Source organism: Eulemur rufifrons, chromosome 12 (genome assembly GCF_041146395.1).
Source record: "Eulemur rufifrons isolate Redbay chromosome 12, OSU_ERuf_1, whole genome shotgun sequence".
In the NCBI taxonomy this organism is placed as follows: Eukaryota; Metazoa; Chordata; class Mammalia; order Primates; family Lemuridae; genus Eulemur; species Eulemur rufifrons.
In genome coordinates this window covers 6663338-6679032 of record NC_090994.1, presented here as the reverse complement: position 1 = coordinate 6679032, position 15695 = coordinate 6663338, and the positions used below count along the sequence as shown (strand labels likewise).

The following is a 15695-nucleotide window of genomic DNA, read 5'->3' as shown; positions in this document are numbered from 1 at the left end:
TCGATTCCACTGACTGCTCATCCCAGAGCGGCACCGGAGCAGCGAACACGGAACCGGAGAGGACTGAGTGGGTCTGTTAGGCTCCCCGAGCCCAGGTTCTTCGTTTTAAAGTGAAAACAATATCTGTGTTCCAAGGTTGGTACGCTGCTTAGTGAAAATATGTGTGTGCGTGTCTAGCACAAAGCCTGACGCTGGTCTCCGTGGGGAAGGAGTGGTGGCCATGCTGTTTGACCAGAGGACGAGGGGACCACACAATCCTGTCTCCGGCAGACTATCTGCAGTCCATCTCGTTTCTCAAATGAAATACCAAAAGATCAAACAGGTAAACACGCTATCATTTTTAGGCCTTGATCTCAAACCTCAGTGTGCAGCACTCGGACAGACCCTGTGGACTAGGAGTCCTGCGAGGCTTCCTCTCCCCCAGCCTCTCTCGGGTTCCAGGTGACTTTTAAAGGGATTGGGGGTGTCCTAGGGAGGAAGCCTTGGCCACGGCCCCACCTTACTCCTGCAGAGTGTGTCAAAGGGGAAGTTACAATCCCATGGAAACTGTAGCTGAAGCGGTTGTTTCTGGCTGGACCAGTATGTGGCTGTCCTCCTCGTGGGTGCAGGGCAGGGTGCTGGACAGCCTGGGGAGCCCATCAGTCCATAGTGGACACTTGTCCCCTCTCCCTTCTGCCACCGGGACCCACACGTGGACGCCTCGCTTGGGTGGGCTCACAGCATCCCTCCCCCCCAGAGTTCTGAGTTAGAGAAAGACGTCACATCTATCCCACTCCATTCACAGCACAGCACTTTATTATGAAACACGTGCAACTCGGTGTCAGAATTTCTGAAATTCACACAATTGACAGATACTCAATAGGTCACGAATTTCAGTGTCAGAATTCTGTTTAAGTATCGTTGATCCTTCTGGCCCAATGGATTTAACTCTTCTTCTGCCCAGTTTCCTCTTCAATCAGACTTTCCTGGAAAATAGATGGGTAACAAATATGTCAAGGTTGGCTTTAGTAATTGAATTTCATTACATTTTTGACATTTTAATTTCTAAAAGATCGAACGAGAAGGAAAAGGTCCACATGCTTTTGTGTGCTAGAGAGATATGATCGATTATCTTTTTAACCTGCTTAAGAAACACAAAATCTTCATTAACAGTTAAAGGTTAGGATGTGAGGAAGTAGATGGGAAAAAGGTCTGATCAATCAGTTTGCTAATTTTTTATTTAAGAGATGGGGGGGTTCTCACTCTGTCACCCAGGCTGGAGTGTAGCAGTGATCCTCCCGACTCAGCCTCCTGAGTAGCTGGGACTACAGGCGTGCACCACCATGCCCAGCTAATTTTTAAATGGTTTTTCGAGACAGGGGACTTGCTATGTCACCCAGGCTGGTTTCAAAGTCCTGGGCTCAACCAGTTCTCCCACCTCAGCCTCCCGAGTAGCTGGGATCACAGGTGCAAAGCCACCATTCCCAGCTTTAATCAGTTTGTCAATAAGCCAGCCTTGGCTTTCATTCCTTCCTAATGTCACGTTTGGAAAATTTCACTGCTTGCTACCATTTTTATCATGTAGTGAGCAAGATTAGAAAAAGAATGGAAATAAAGATGTCTGCCCACTTCTTTCTTTGTCCTGTGGGTATGAAAGTTGAAGTCACAGGAGAAAATTAAAATTATAACTTATCTTCATATGTGATTTATTCAAGCTTTCCCTGCTCCTGGCTGTAACTGATAATTAACTATAATACCTTCTGACTACTGCAAATACGTAGACCGTGGAACTCTCGGAGAACACCAACATTGAATTCAGGATTCAATTTTTAAATTTCTCTTTACTCTCTCATCAAAATTCTTGCTAGATAAGTAGATTTCCATTTTGGGGTGGGAATTTGGATGTGGCTATAGTCCTATAAGAAAACTGGACATCAACGCTGTGGCTTTGAATTATAAATTTATTGGTTTGGAATTCTTTTATTCCAACGGAGGGGGGAAAAAACCAACCTAGAGCACTGTTTCTGGTTTCTGCATTTCCCAGGGTTCCGGAAAACCATGTCATATCAAGTGCAATTGCAGAACCAGGTGGAGGGGTGTGGATTTGCCTACAGAAGAGTGGTCGAGGGGCTTTGATGATTATACTTGAAGAACTGAAATATAGCAGTGGGAAAAAATTTGTCAGTCATCCCAAAGGCTAGAGCCAGGGTCAGCAGATAACGGTTACAGAGATTTAAATTCAACTTCGGGGGGGGGAACAATGCAGGAGGGGTTCCAGCCCTAGTGCTGTCTAACCACTGAACAGGAGTGTCACGAGGGCCCCAGCACAGGAGGTATCCCCGCAGTCAGGAAGGTGAGCCCCGCAGTGGCAGGGAGGTGGCTGTCCTAAGCGGTCCCCAAGGGCCCTTCCACCTCTAAAGCTCTATGTTATGATCACTGTAACTCACCAGGGCTCCCTTCAGGTCCCCGAGGGGTGAACGTGGATGGTGGATGGTGCATTCCAAGCGCTGGGGTTCCGCTAGTTGATCCACCTCTTTGGCTATCTGAAGAAAGAGAATGTGAGTCTTGGAGACGCAGATAAAGAAATGAGATGGTATTTTTTTTATTTCCACCAAAAAGTGTCTGTGGAGGGTGAGATCAAGGAGGTTATGGGACCGCGTGAGGGGCTGGGAAAACTGCAGGACTGGGGTGGGGTCTGTGAGGACACAGGTCTGGGGCTCGGGAGATGACGGAGACAGTAAGAGGAGACAACGTTTTCTCCTCAGAGATGATGGCAGTGAAGTATTTTGTGCCTCAGGAGGGGACGGTGCCTGAAAATGAGTGAATAGCGTTGGTTTTTATTTTCTATATTTTCCTAAATAATGTCATAGTAAATGAGATTTGCTTCACATCGACTCTGTGGAGAGCAGACTTCAGATTGTCGGGCTTCCTTATTTAATGTTAAATTATCTTTATTATTTCTCCCAGAAGAGAGGTTTCTTTCCAATGAAAATGAAATGGTTTTCAGTTTCTCTAGCTAGGTTCCCATTCTCAGCCCTGTTATTTATTTATTTATTTATTTATTTGATTAATCAGTTCACATAGACGGCCTCTCTCATGAAATCCTTAAGCTCATGTCTATGAAATTAAATCCACCACATTTTCCACTGTACTATTTTGTTGTCCTGAGTTTGCTAACTCCTGTATTCTCCAATTTCCTTGCTTCAATGCCCTTGTCAGTGAAAGGAAATTCTAGGGCATGCATTCTTCTTTTTTTTTTTTAATATTGCAACATCAGCTTTATTAAACTGTAATAATCCTTACTATATGGGATGCACTTTGGTATTTTCCTTTCTATTCTATTCTCTTCTAATTTATTCTATTTCATTAAAAAATGCTATTTGTAACCAAAGAAGTCATTGTTATTACTCACCGATGGGGTACAAACTGAAATTTGAGAAATACTTATTAGAGGGCCTCCACTCTACATCTGGAATTCTAACCTGCCCCCATATTTCTGCCTCCACGCCCTTGATTCTCCCTGGGCATGCATTCTTGATAAGGATACCCATTTATAAATTATAAAAATGCACCACTGAGCTATTACCATATTTTTAAAAGGTAAAGTAAGAAAAAGACATAAGCAGAAGGTCTAGGATTTTCTTTCCAAATCCCAAAGAATCATCTTCTAATAACAGAGAGCTTGACTCCATCCCATCGTTTCTAACTTCTTTGGCAATTCCGTACTCTCAGAGGACGACATACTGTCTTGTGGCTTGTTGCTGTATTTTCTTGGCGTTTGTCCTGCTGTTTGTTTCTTTAGTCTCTGTCTGAGTTGAAAGTAGGAATGGGACTTCTACCTGGTAAGTGTCGTGTCTCCCTGGAGTATCTAGGGTGGAGCACAGTAATGCCGCTGCGGCTCGTGCCGAGTGTTTAATATAGTTAAATTGAATCAAATAAGCTACGTCTTATGTTGAAGCTAAGAGAAAGTTACCTCGTGGAAAGACTCAATCACATTTTCAGCATTTCTCTTGCCTCCGGGGCGCAGTCCGTAGGACCAGTGCTGGCTGGAGCAGCCCTGCACGCACGAAGTCAGCAGGATGAGTCCAAGTAGAAGTTTTGGAATTGGCGCCATTCTAAGGAACAAGAATGTACAATCAAAATAGAGCCAGGCTGGGTTAGGTAAAAAATAAAGACCTCTTTAGTGAAAAAGCTAGTAGCATCTGCTTCATTAGCCCTCCGGGAGAGGGACGTTGGAGTCGTCTAATTCTCACACACAGACATGGAAACGCAGACACCTGCTTGCCTGCCTTGAGTGTCTTGGCCATTGGGGAAAAAAATCAGTACTTGAAACTCACATGTTAAGGACTTTTTAGTATTAAAGTGGTCTGTTTTTACTTTTATGTTATATACGGCTATCCAAACCCCATGTTTCAACCCTTAGCAAATTCGCCTTTTTGCCTTAACATTTTCCCTGTCGTGGTTCGTCTTCACCTCTGTCATTCCTGAGATAAAGAGAACCAGGACATCTGCTCTTACTAAGACTCTCCGGCTGATATAAAGTTGCTTGACATTAAATAGCTACACCCATGGTACTAATGACATTTTCCTATCTGTCCTCTAGTCCTTCAGGCATTACTGCTGGCTGGACCATCTGTGGGAAGGAGCGAGGACTCAACGCCGTTCAAAGCGGTAAGTCCCAGACCAGATGCCTCCCTATCCAAGGGGGGCCTCTACTTACCTAATGCAATGTGTCTCCAAATTAATTCCCATTGGATGAGGAAGGGGCTACAGACAGAGGCAATGCTGGTTGATGACCTGTGAGATTCCCCAAAGGTTGAGTTGTGGCTCGTGGTGCGAAGGACAGTGAAGGTCAAGGCTTCTTTAGATACCATCGCACCTGGACTCAGCCCTTGGAGTGTGAAGTGCCCTGCAGGCACATAATCGCATGCAATCTGCAAAGGAAAAAGTAGTGCTAGAAACAGAAAGCACGTTACCTGTTTAGAGGCAAAGAGGCAGAAGGATCCCAAGCTTCCCTCGAAGTGTGTTCAGACTGTGACTTTCCTATTTTTCCCAGCTTCCTTTTTATATGAAGCTTTTCCAGGACATTGAAATCTTTCCTGCTGGTAAATTACACTGCACATTGGACTATGCTTTCTTTGTAATAGTTTTTTTTTTTTAATCTTCACATAAAACCCCTTAATGGTGTATATAATTGGAACACCCCCTGGTGTATCTGTTAAATGTGCTTAAGTCTGGCCATTAAAACTTCAGCTGAAACTTTTATAGCTGAGGCCACAATTCAAACAGATTAAAATCTAACTAGGTTGGACTCCCTTGAGAAAACTGGCAGATTTAGCAAGAGTTCAGGGAAAATAGATGTCTCAGATTAAGGGAAGTTAAATGCACACATAAAAACTTTCACCAAAGGAGGCTGTGCAGTAAATATAGGAACTTGAGTCGAGATGCCTGGGAGCTGGGCTCAGCTCATAGAGTCCTCATTGTAAAAAGGTTTAGACTAGATGATCGTAGAGTTGATTCCAATTTAAAAAATCTGATGTATGGCCAGGCACAGTGGCTCACAGCTATAATCCTAGCACTTGGGGACGATGAAGTGGGAGGACTGCTTGAGGCCAGGAGTTTGAGACCAGCCTGGGCAACACAGTGAGATCCTGTCTCTACAAAAAATACAAAAAATTAGCTGGGCTTGGTGGCACACACCTGTAGTCCCAGCTACTCAAGAGGCTGAGGCAGGGAGATTGCTTGACTTCAGGAGTTTGAGGTTGCAGTGAGAGATGATGATGCCACTGCACTGTAGTCCAGGTAACACAGCAAGACCCTGTCTCAAAGAAAAAAAAAACTGATTTATAAATAATAATACTATGATTATTGGCACTACGCCAGGTCCATATATGATCCTAAAGTTGACAGTGTTGAGTCTGAAAATTCCCCAGTCTTCTACCGAGCAGGTTCCCTCCTTGATTTATCTTGAAAGCCTTTCAAAGCATCAAAAAGGCAAGAAGAAACATTGTAGTTAGAAAGACCATACTGAGCTGACTTAGGTCAATAGTTGAACTCATTTCAGTAGATGCTAATTGAGTTAAATATGCAAATCGCTGCGTGTGAAGGGCAGTGGGAGCACAAAGATGAGAAATACTAGTTGCATGGAATGTGAATGAGACCACTCGGATATCATTAACCGAGTTTTATAGATGTTCCACTCCAGAGGTGTGACCTTGGACATGTTATTTACACAGTACAGGCATGTAAAAAAAGAGAACCATTGCTCTTTATTACATTTATTTAAATACATGATTGTCTCCCCCTAATTTGCCCTTAGGCTGTAACCCAATGATAAAGATCAAAGATCCCATCATTTTTACTTTTTTTGTTATAAAGATGGGGTCTTGCTCTGTCTGTGAGGCTGGAGTGCAGTGTTGTGATCATAGCTCACTGCAGCCTTAAACTCCTGGGCTCGAGAGATCCTCCTTCCTCAGCCTCCTGAATAGCTGGGACTACATGCATGTATCACCATGCCCGGCCAGTTGCTAGTTTTTTTTTTTTTTAGAGACAAGGGTCTCACTGTGTTGTCCAGGCTGGTCTCGAACTCTTGGGCTCACGCGATCCTCCCGTCTCAGCCTCCTGACCATCTTATTTAAACATGTGTTAATAAACCCCTGGCATTTAGTCAGCATTCACTAAGGATAGGTTTGAATGAGTCAATGAATGAATAAAAAGCAGGAACCTTTTAACCAGATGAAGCCTAATGCTTTCTCTTTCTGCATCAAAGATAAATTTTATCTGACATAGAATTAAAACTTCATGTACAATTGGCTAAAAGGCCTGTTACATCAGCTAAGCTTTAAGATGGTTGAAAAATAATTGGATAATTGTTCATTGTAGAGCTGGGATTGGCAATTTTCCTGCAGGTAGGATGCTAAACTGCTCAGTCATGGCCCAGTACCCTCTGGAGCAATTCTGTTTGCAAGGATTACAGAGCAAAGAGCAATGGCATCTTGCCCAAATACACTCCCTGGCTTTGCTCTGCAATGTCTGTGGAGGTTGTTCCATCCTCATGATGGGATAGAGAAGGGGGTAAACTTTAAACTATAATTGCAAATAGAGGGGAATTTAAAACCTAAGTATTTGACTTTATTTCATTTAGACATTTGGACTAAGAAGTGCTATTCTGACATGAGGAGTGGAATCTCATCTCACTATAATATGTAAGTAAGGAGAGGCTATTTTTCAACAAGAGTTCATTATGTTTGAACAGCGTTAAATTGCCCAATTGATTTCCTGTTTGCTTAAAGAGATGTGCTTCTAACTGTTGCTTAAGCAGAACATGTGGTCTTTGATTAGGACTAATGAAATGGGAATTAAGACTTGTGACCACTAATGTCAGGTCAGTCACTTCTCCCTGCATATGGCACCACTGGATTGAATTTAGGTTCTTGCTGTCAATATTACGTTTTTGAAAAATGCTTTGAAAATTTTAAGATGAACATAGCAACGTGGTGTATGAATGCATTCAGTACGCTGTGTGTCCACCAATTCTGCATCAGCATTATCTTAGGTCACACAGATCTCAAAGGCAAAAGCCAGATTTGTTTTGTCTTGCTTTCTTTGGAAACAAATAGGTTATCAAACAACTATGAAATTAATGAATTTTTGAGGTTTAGTGACAAACTTTGAACCCTTTTATGATTCTGCAGTTAGGTCAATTTACCAAGGAGTTAAATTTAATAAATTGGGTTTAAATAATTGGATTTTATATTGGTTGTAATTTTTTTCCCTAAATTTGAAAAAATGGCTTTAGAGGAAAAACTGCTTCATTTTCGACATCAAAACACCTCAAAATGATTATAACAATGATGATTTTGTGATCTTGCTGACAGACGAACAACTCTTTTTTTGCCCTAATGTAAAATCTCAGCAGGAAGAACTCAAGGTGCTCTCCCGCCAACGTGTCTCATCAGGCTGTGAAAGGGTTTCAGAGCATTAATCCTCGGATAAGGTACTTTATACTGAAATAACGGAACCACTTTTTTTTTTGGAGTAATGAACCTTTTAATTTTAAAGATACTACTTCCTTGGAGATTTAATCCAATTCTAAGGTTTCTCATGTATTAAAGATGATTTAAAGTTGACTTAAAGTAGGATTTACAGTATTAACTGATTCACAAAATGAACTGGAGAAAATTTTCCAAGTCTTGTTTTATGATAGAAACCCTCATGGGAATGATAAATTTACATTTTCTACTAAAATTTTCTTGAGACTAGTTGGGGGAACTAGATAGACTACATTAGAGTATAACATGTATTGCTTTAGGTACCACATTTTATCAATGTACATAAAGTAGCTAATTTAAGTTTAAAACCTTTGTCTAGTCATCCTCCCAACAACTCTCTTTTTACTTATGTATGTAGATGTTTCATACACGTGGGGTTAATGGAAGTTTTACTACTTTGAAACTTTACTCCCTCCTTAAAATTCTGTCTCCTGCTTGGTCAGGCACAAAATGTTTTGGGGGGCATATTATTTATCCAACCTAAAAAAGCTAACTGGTAATGTTCATTAGCTGAAGATAATGAACAGAAACAAATGAATTATTGGGAAGGTAGTCTTTTTTTCTGTTCAGAATTAATAAAGTATGTGGTGGTCTCATGGTGGGTTTGTACAAGAGAATCCTAAAATAATCATGTTTAAAGCAATGAATGTAATGGTACTTTATGAGACTAACCCTTAGCAAGTGTTACGCTGTATTTCCTTTTCTACCCACACCCTCAGGGCTGGTCATCAACACATACTGAAGAAATGTAAGCAAAATACAGAAAGTGCTGATTTTCAAAGGTAAGAGAAAAAAAAAAAACAAACGCCTTTTCAACATTTTATATTGTTTATTAATGCAGAATACATTAGATCTAAAATTTGTAGCTTCTACACACACTGTGTTTAGATCTTTCAGATCCTTCTGCAGTTTTAGGTTATGTCTACAGAGGTACCTTTAAGTAAATGAATAACACATTCTATGATTATTGAAAATATAGTACAGAGTGAAATGATTTAAATATAATTTAGGCACATATTGATTATGAAAATAGATATCTCTCAATACAATACTTCTCTGTCTTGGTAAAAATAATAAAGCAAAGAAAATAATTCATTTCTGAAGTTGCTTTCCTTCACTTGTAAAGGTCCAATCTCCTTCCAGCTATGCGTATGTACCCTTTACTGGTAAGGAAAGCTTTGCATATGTAGATATAGAAGAATAAGCTACGTAAATACTGAAGATATGTCATTCTCCCAAAGGAGACAAAGGTGGTTTTTAATGATTCATTGCCTCAAGTTGATGAGTCTGTAGCATTCAGAACCCATTTGGACACAGCTCATATCCCTGCTCTTTAGGTAGACATAAGGACTCCAGGTTACGGGTAGGGAGGTACGGGCCATATTTCTGCTGGTGCAGCAAGATAATGACTCAAGAAAATTGGATTAAAATTTGTTAGACACAAAACAGAAAATATGAATAAAACCACAGGTGCTGACTGACTGGTATGACATCTTAGACCAGCCAAATGTCTTTGCTTTTAGTAATTTTGTTTGTTTTTTGGGGGCTATAATCAAACTGTCAGTTTAAAAGTCCTCACTCTCCATTGTCGGGGTCTAGCTGGAATTACGCTGCCTTCTGAAAGGCAATGCTGCCCTGTTCACTCACATTGTACAGCTTTGTAGTGGATTTAGATTTAATACCTATCTCTAAGCTGGCCCTGTTTAAGCTATTTGGCATTTGAATTAAATGAATATTAATGATGCACCTTGATTTTTCTGGAAGCATCTGCCTGTGCTTCTGTTGATTGTATATGAGAAAATTAGGCCAGTAGTGTATGTAAATTAGGTAGAATTGCCTGGTCTGATGTTGAGTGGAACTTGCCTAGAATAAAATTCTGAGAAATCTTCATTTAAAAGTTGTAGCTATAAGTAAATTATTCTTCCATCTGGAGCGTTCCACTGTACCTACAGAATGATATTGCTGTACAATGATGTCTGTCTTTCCACTCTGTCTCAATCAGTAAGAACTGGATATTTCTTTAATTTAGCTACTGTTTCGTTCTAAAAAATAAACATTATAAAAATGAACCTGAAAAAAGAGTCTTAGGAAGTCTGACCTCACCATATTCCTACGGTGTGACAGGTAAAGAGGGAGCCATCACTAAAGCTATTTATAAACCTGAACAACCTTTTCAAAGTTTTCATAAAGTTTAACGATTTAAATATCCATACGGCATCTAGGTATTCAATAAATATAATTGCATATGTTGTGCTTTTCATAAATTAAAATCCTCAAATGCATCTCAAACCAAGATGGTATTTCCACATCATGCCTATTTAAAAGCAAATATAATAGATACTATTCCTGGTCATAAAACCAGGCAAATCCCCCTACCCCATTCAAAGGCAACAATATAATCTAGTTTCCCTACATCTATTCAATGAGTGCTTTTCTGTTAAAATCAGAATGTGGAAAAAAAGTCAGTTTTTTCCCTTTTGCACTGCTGAGAACAAGCATAATCCTCTAAATGTTTTTTTTAAATTCCCTTACAGTGTTATTTCTTCTAGACAACTGAGTGGGTGGAGAAAGAAAAGTGATAAGGAAAACATTTTTCATCTTGGACCTCTTCCCCCGGGCCCTGAAATTCTCATCTGACACTTTGTGACATGTGTAGTGGCGTCAGCATCTCTTCAAATATAGCTCCCTTCACGTTGGAACCTCTCAGGTTGGCTTCTTGAAGATCACACCCCGACAGATCACAGTTCTGTAAGCCAAAAACAATATTCATGTAAGTAATATGGAGATTTAAAGCCTTATTTGTTTCTTTTGTTTCTTCTGTTTCTTTGTTAGGAAAATGTTTCTCTATACTAAAACTCAGTTAATGTCTAGAAAACTTCTGACGATATGTCCTAAAGTCAGATTTTCTTCTACCTGTAGTTGATATTCAGGTTGACTACCACCATACGAGGGGTCTTCAAAACATTCATGGCACATTATGGAAAAACTATGCACGGATTTCAAAATTTTTTTGAACCAAAATAAACTCATAATTCCTACTGCTGCTATAACCAATGAGAAAAAAAGAAAATAAGATCAACTTGCACTAATTTGTCATAACATGTCTGAACAGGATCTAATTTGAAGCATTAAGAGAGAGAAGACATCAGTTTGAAAAGAGCCCCTAAGAACAACATGAATTCTGCTAAAGTTAAAGCAAGAACAAACATCAACTTTATGGTGAAGCTTGGGTGGAAGCACGGTAAAATCACTGATGCTTTATGAAAACTTTGTGGGGACAAGGCCTCAAAGAAACCAGCAGTTTACAAATAGATAACTCATGTTAAGAAGGGACAAGATGATGTTGAAGATGAAGCCTGCAGTGGCAGGCCATCCACATCAATTTTCAGGGAAAAATTCATCTTGTTTGTGCCCTAACTGAAGAGGACCAAAGATTAACAGCAGAAACAATAGCCAGCACTGCTGACATCTCAACTGATTCAGCTTACACAATTCTGACTGAAAAATTAAAGCTGAGCACACTTTCCATTCGGATGCCACAACCGTTGCACCCAGATCAGCTGCAGACAAGAGCAGAGCTTTCGGTGGAAATTTTAAACAAGTGGGATCAAGATCCTGAAGCATTTCTTCAAAGAACTGGAACAGCAGCAGATGGAACACGGCTTTACCAGTACAATCCTGAGGACAAAGCCCTGGCTACCAAGAGGTGGACGTGGTCCAGTCAAAGCAAAAGCAGAGGGTCAGGACAGCAAAGGTCATGGCAACAGGTTTTTAGGATGCTCAAGGCATTCTGCTTGTTAACTTCTGGCAGTCAAAGAACAGTAACATCTGCTTATTATAGGAGTATTCTGAGAAAGTTACCTAAAGCATTAGAAGAAAAACCCCTGGGAGAGCTTCCCGAGAGTCCTTTTCCACCACTACAACACTCCTGCTCATTCCTCTCGTCAAACGGGCAATTTTTTGACAGTTTTGATGGGAAATCATCATCCATCTTACAGTCCTGATGTGGCGGTTCTTGACTTCTGTTTCCTCATCTTAAAAAATCTTTAAAGGATGCCCATTGTTCTTCAATGGATGTAAAAAAGGCTGCACTGACATGGGTAAACTCCCTGGGCCCTCAGTTCTTTAGGGATGGACTAATGGCTGCTATCATCGATTACAAAAGTGTCTTGACCTTTATGGAGCTTATGAGGATAAATAGAGTTTATATTTTTCATGTTTTATCTTTTAATTCCATTTTTCCATGAACTTTTTGAAGTCCCCTCATATGGATAAACAAAGAGGAAGCATGTCCCCCTGTGTATTTTAAAATAAGGCATTCAAAATCCAGAACGAATTCCAACGTAATAAACAATTTTACCACAGTCCAAGAATAACAACAAAAGGTACAAGATGGGGGAAGACTACTTTTTAAAAATCTGAAAGAGATTTTACGTGTGATGATTGTGTAAAAGATTTTTTCCATTCCCTAGCCATAACATTTTTTATACTATCAGCCTTAGGCCAGTTCTTTTTGCCCTGAAGTTTAAAAGGGCCTGCTACTCTGCTGCTGAGAGCTATCAAGAGATCAAGGCAAAAATTTTTTTTTAAAAAGCAACAGCAAGCTAAATTTTGACATACTATTCTCTACAATCTATGCTGGATTTTCTTAGATAGAGCTACTGTTCAATATAACTGCCAGCTGCAATTGGCTATGTCAATGAATTAAAAACTCAATTTCTCACTTGCACTAGCCCCATCTCAAGTGCTCAGTAGCTCCCTGTGGCCAGTAGCTCCTGGACTGAACGGCACAGGGCCCTGTCCCTCCTGCAGAAAGTGCCACTGGACAGCACTGACGTAGAGCTGTCCACAGCTACCGCGTCTGCTAGCTTAATTTGCAAATCAGCAAGATGACGGAATACAATTCTTATGAAAAAGATGACTGGACAAAATTCAAATCTCAGATTCAAAAAAAAAAAGATGATTCCAATTTAAAATAGGCTTTTCCTGAACCTAAGTTCAAACCTGGACATCATTTAAATTTCTCAAGTACTTTAAGAAATAACCTGGCTCATTTAATTCTGTCTGGAATTAAATTTTATGGAAAATATGATACATTAGATTACTAATGCATCAAACTTCTCTACTTAAGAAAGACCCAAGGGAAAGAAGAGAAATGAAATCAATGACGGATGTCAGATGAGTCTTCCAGTCTGGAACTGGCAACTGTAACATAGGTGACTGAATCCTGCTCTGCAATTCCAATTTCCGTAAACATGCAACTGTAAGGAAAACACTCCTCTGGCTGGGTTGGCACATTACCTGGCAGTTGTACCAGCCAACTAGTTTGTTTATTACTTGAACAAATTTTGCATGGGATACTCAGTAATTCTAGATTAACAAAAACTCTTTAAATGTTGGTGACCTTACCTCTAAATCAGTTCCTGCTAGGGTTGCTCCTCTGAGGTTACAGTTCTTCAACTTTGCATTTTTTAAGGTAGCAACTCTCAGGTTAATCCCTGTCATTTGACTTCCTTCCATATCCACACCTTTCAGATTAGCACCTGCCGTGAACATATTTTGGGAGTAGTTTAACTTAAAAATATTTATAGCTATCCACCTTCAAGAAAACTACAAGATAACTTATTGGAGGTGAAAGATGACAGCCTCCTTTAACTTTTGGAAATGAATCTGAAATCTCAGTCTCTCAACCAACTTACTTATACAAAGAGTTCAATGTTAGCCATCTGTTTACTTATAAGAATGTTTTTCTCAATACTTTCGAGGGAGACACTCAATTCTGTCTTGTGATAAATAGCCCTCTATAATAAGCCCCATAAGGTTATAACAAGGGAGATAAGTACTAGCTCCTAAATATACAAGTAAACAAAGTGACCAATTCACAAAACAAAGCAATGATGAATTAAATCTAAAAATGACAAACCTTTCTAGCTTTGTGCAAACTGGAATTCTTCGTTTTGTTCAGAATAAGATATTTTCTGCTATTTGAAAGTTAAAGATGTTGATATTTAATTCTGCAACTAAATACTCATTAAAGATTTGGGGCTTTATTTCTTCTGAGTCCTCAGTTATAGTTAGCATATGACTAAGACCAAATGGAGGCATCTTATACCTTTGCAAATTCTCCACATATGATGAGAGAAATAGCTATTGTGGTTTACCCTTAATAATGACTTTGCTGGGCTTTTCCCTTTGCTGTCTGCCTTCACCATAGAGCAGGCATTTACAGATAGGATCTTACCTTCTAAATTGGCTTTAAGACCAGAAGGATCCTCAAAATTACACAGTTTCAGGGATGCTCCTTCTGCATTAGAACAGAGCATCTTGACTCCCTGGAGATTTGCACACTGCAAAGAAAAGAGAAATGTTTTTTTCAAATTTGTTAACAAGAGAAAAATATAAAAAAAGAGAAAAACCTCAATTCAACACACTATCAATTATTTTCTGTTTACAATAAAGAGTTTTTTAATCAAACATAATAAGAATGCAGAATGTTTTATGGAAATAGTTCCTTTAGAACTGTTTTAAAAGAAATAAACACCAAATTAACAACAACATGCACATTTCACATGAAATGTAAGGGTTTAGATAAAGAAGTTGGAGAAGTCATAAGTGTGACATTGCTATTTCTTTTTTGTGGCAGGGTCATGCTCTGTTGCCCAGGCAGGAGGTGCAGTGGCACAATCATAGCTCAGTGTAGCCTTGAACTCCTGGGCTCAAGCATTCCTCCCACCTCAGCCTCCGGAGTTGCTGGGACTACAGGTGTGAGCCACCATGCCCAGCCTCCCTATTTGTATTTTTACATGCAGCTCTGGCATGAAAACATGACGGCCAAAATGCATGGCATGGGTAAGGAAGGCATAAAATTGTTATGGGTATGCATGGGTAAGGAAGGCATAAAATTGTTATGGGTATGGATTTTCTCTTCCTTAATAATACTGTAGGAATCAATAAGTGAAATCCTGATGTTTCAACAAGCTACTACCACCTTCGTGTCAAATGTCAGGATACCACAAAACAAGTTGCTTGTCAATCCTTCTGTACCAACCATTGCTACACAACATTGTCGACCCAGAGTACCTAAATCACAATGCATGATACAGAGCAAAGACTAAAAAGGTAGAAAATATGTTATGAATTTTATTATGTTCATTCATCTCAAAGGGTTCAATGCCATTAGATCTGAATTCTAAGTCAGAAAGCTTATCAACAAAGGTGACATTAACATCAGACCTTTTTCATAAATTGTGCCGACAAAGTAGAAGATTAATGTGAAAGTGTTCTAAAAACTAAGTCACAGTATGAACGATAATTATGTTTGTTGTTATAATTAGATCAGTGAAGTAAAGTCCTAAGGCTGATCAAGTCGTTACAGCCTCACCTATCAAGAAAAATCCTTTTTTTACAGGTGCAATTTCGTTCACTCTACTGTCAATTCTAGTAAAAGGGAGATGAGAACATCAAAATCACAGATAACTGACAAACGCTCACTCATTCCCATCTGTGCCTGTGCCTTAACACCAGGTACTGCAGAAGCTCTGACTAGATAGGTAGGATAACAGGGATCTGGAGGGAGCAAAATAACTAAAAGAGGACTGGATTTTATGTACTTGAAATTATAACCCAAGAAGCTGACATACGCAAATAAACATCTCTGGTTCTTTA

At 39.7% G+C, this 15695-nt stretch overlaps 2 protein-coding genes and 1 long non-coding RNA gene across 3 annotated transcripts in view; 1 reads left to right on the top strand and 2 right to left on the bottom strand.

The window, feature by feature from the left end:
- LOC138393716 (uncharacterized) lies at nucleotides 1-7178 on the top strand. Its single transcript, XR_011235235.1, has 3 exons — nucleotides 1-322; nucleotides 4583-4650; nucleotides 7124-7178. It is a non-coding gene; the product is annotated as an uncharacterized lncRNA (long non-coding RNA).
- GNRH1 (gonadotropin releasing hormone 1) lies at nucleotides 924-4984 on the bottom strand. The gene is made up of 4 exons (XM_069484767.1): nucleotides 4956-4984; nucleotides 3953-4094; nucleotides 2427-2522; nucleotides 924-965 (listed from the first exon to the last, which is right to left on the bottom strand). Exons 2-4 carry the CDS (start codon nucleotides 4091-4093, stop codon nucleotides 924-926), a joined length of 279 nt encoding a protein of 92 aa, XP_069340868.1. The 5' UTR covers nucleotide 4094; nucleotides 4956-4984.
- A 1485-nt stretch (nucleotides 7179-8663) lies between the features above and the next one.
- Nucleotides 8664-15695, bottom strand: part of KCTD9 (potassium channel tetramerization domain containing 9) — a 29134-nt gene continuing 22102 nt past the window's right edge. Inside the window, exons 10-12 of the mRNA XM_069485124.1 lie at nucleotides 14272-14377; nucleotides 13440-13573; nucleotides 8664-10776 (exon numbers count right to left, since the gene is read on the bottom strand). Of these exons, the coding sequence (XP_069341225.1) occupies nucleotides 10660-10776; nucleotides 13440-13573; nucleotides 14272-14377 (357 nt within the window). The 3' untranslated portion in view covers nucleotides 8664-10659. The remainder of the gene's footprint in view (nucleotides 10777-13439; nucleotides 13574-14271; nucleotides 14378-15695) is intronic.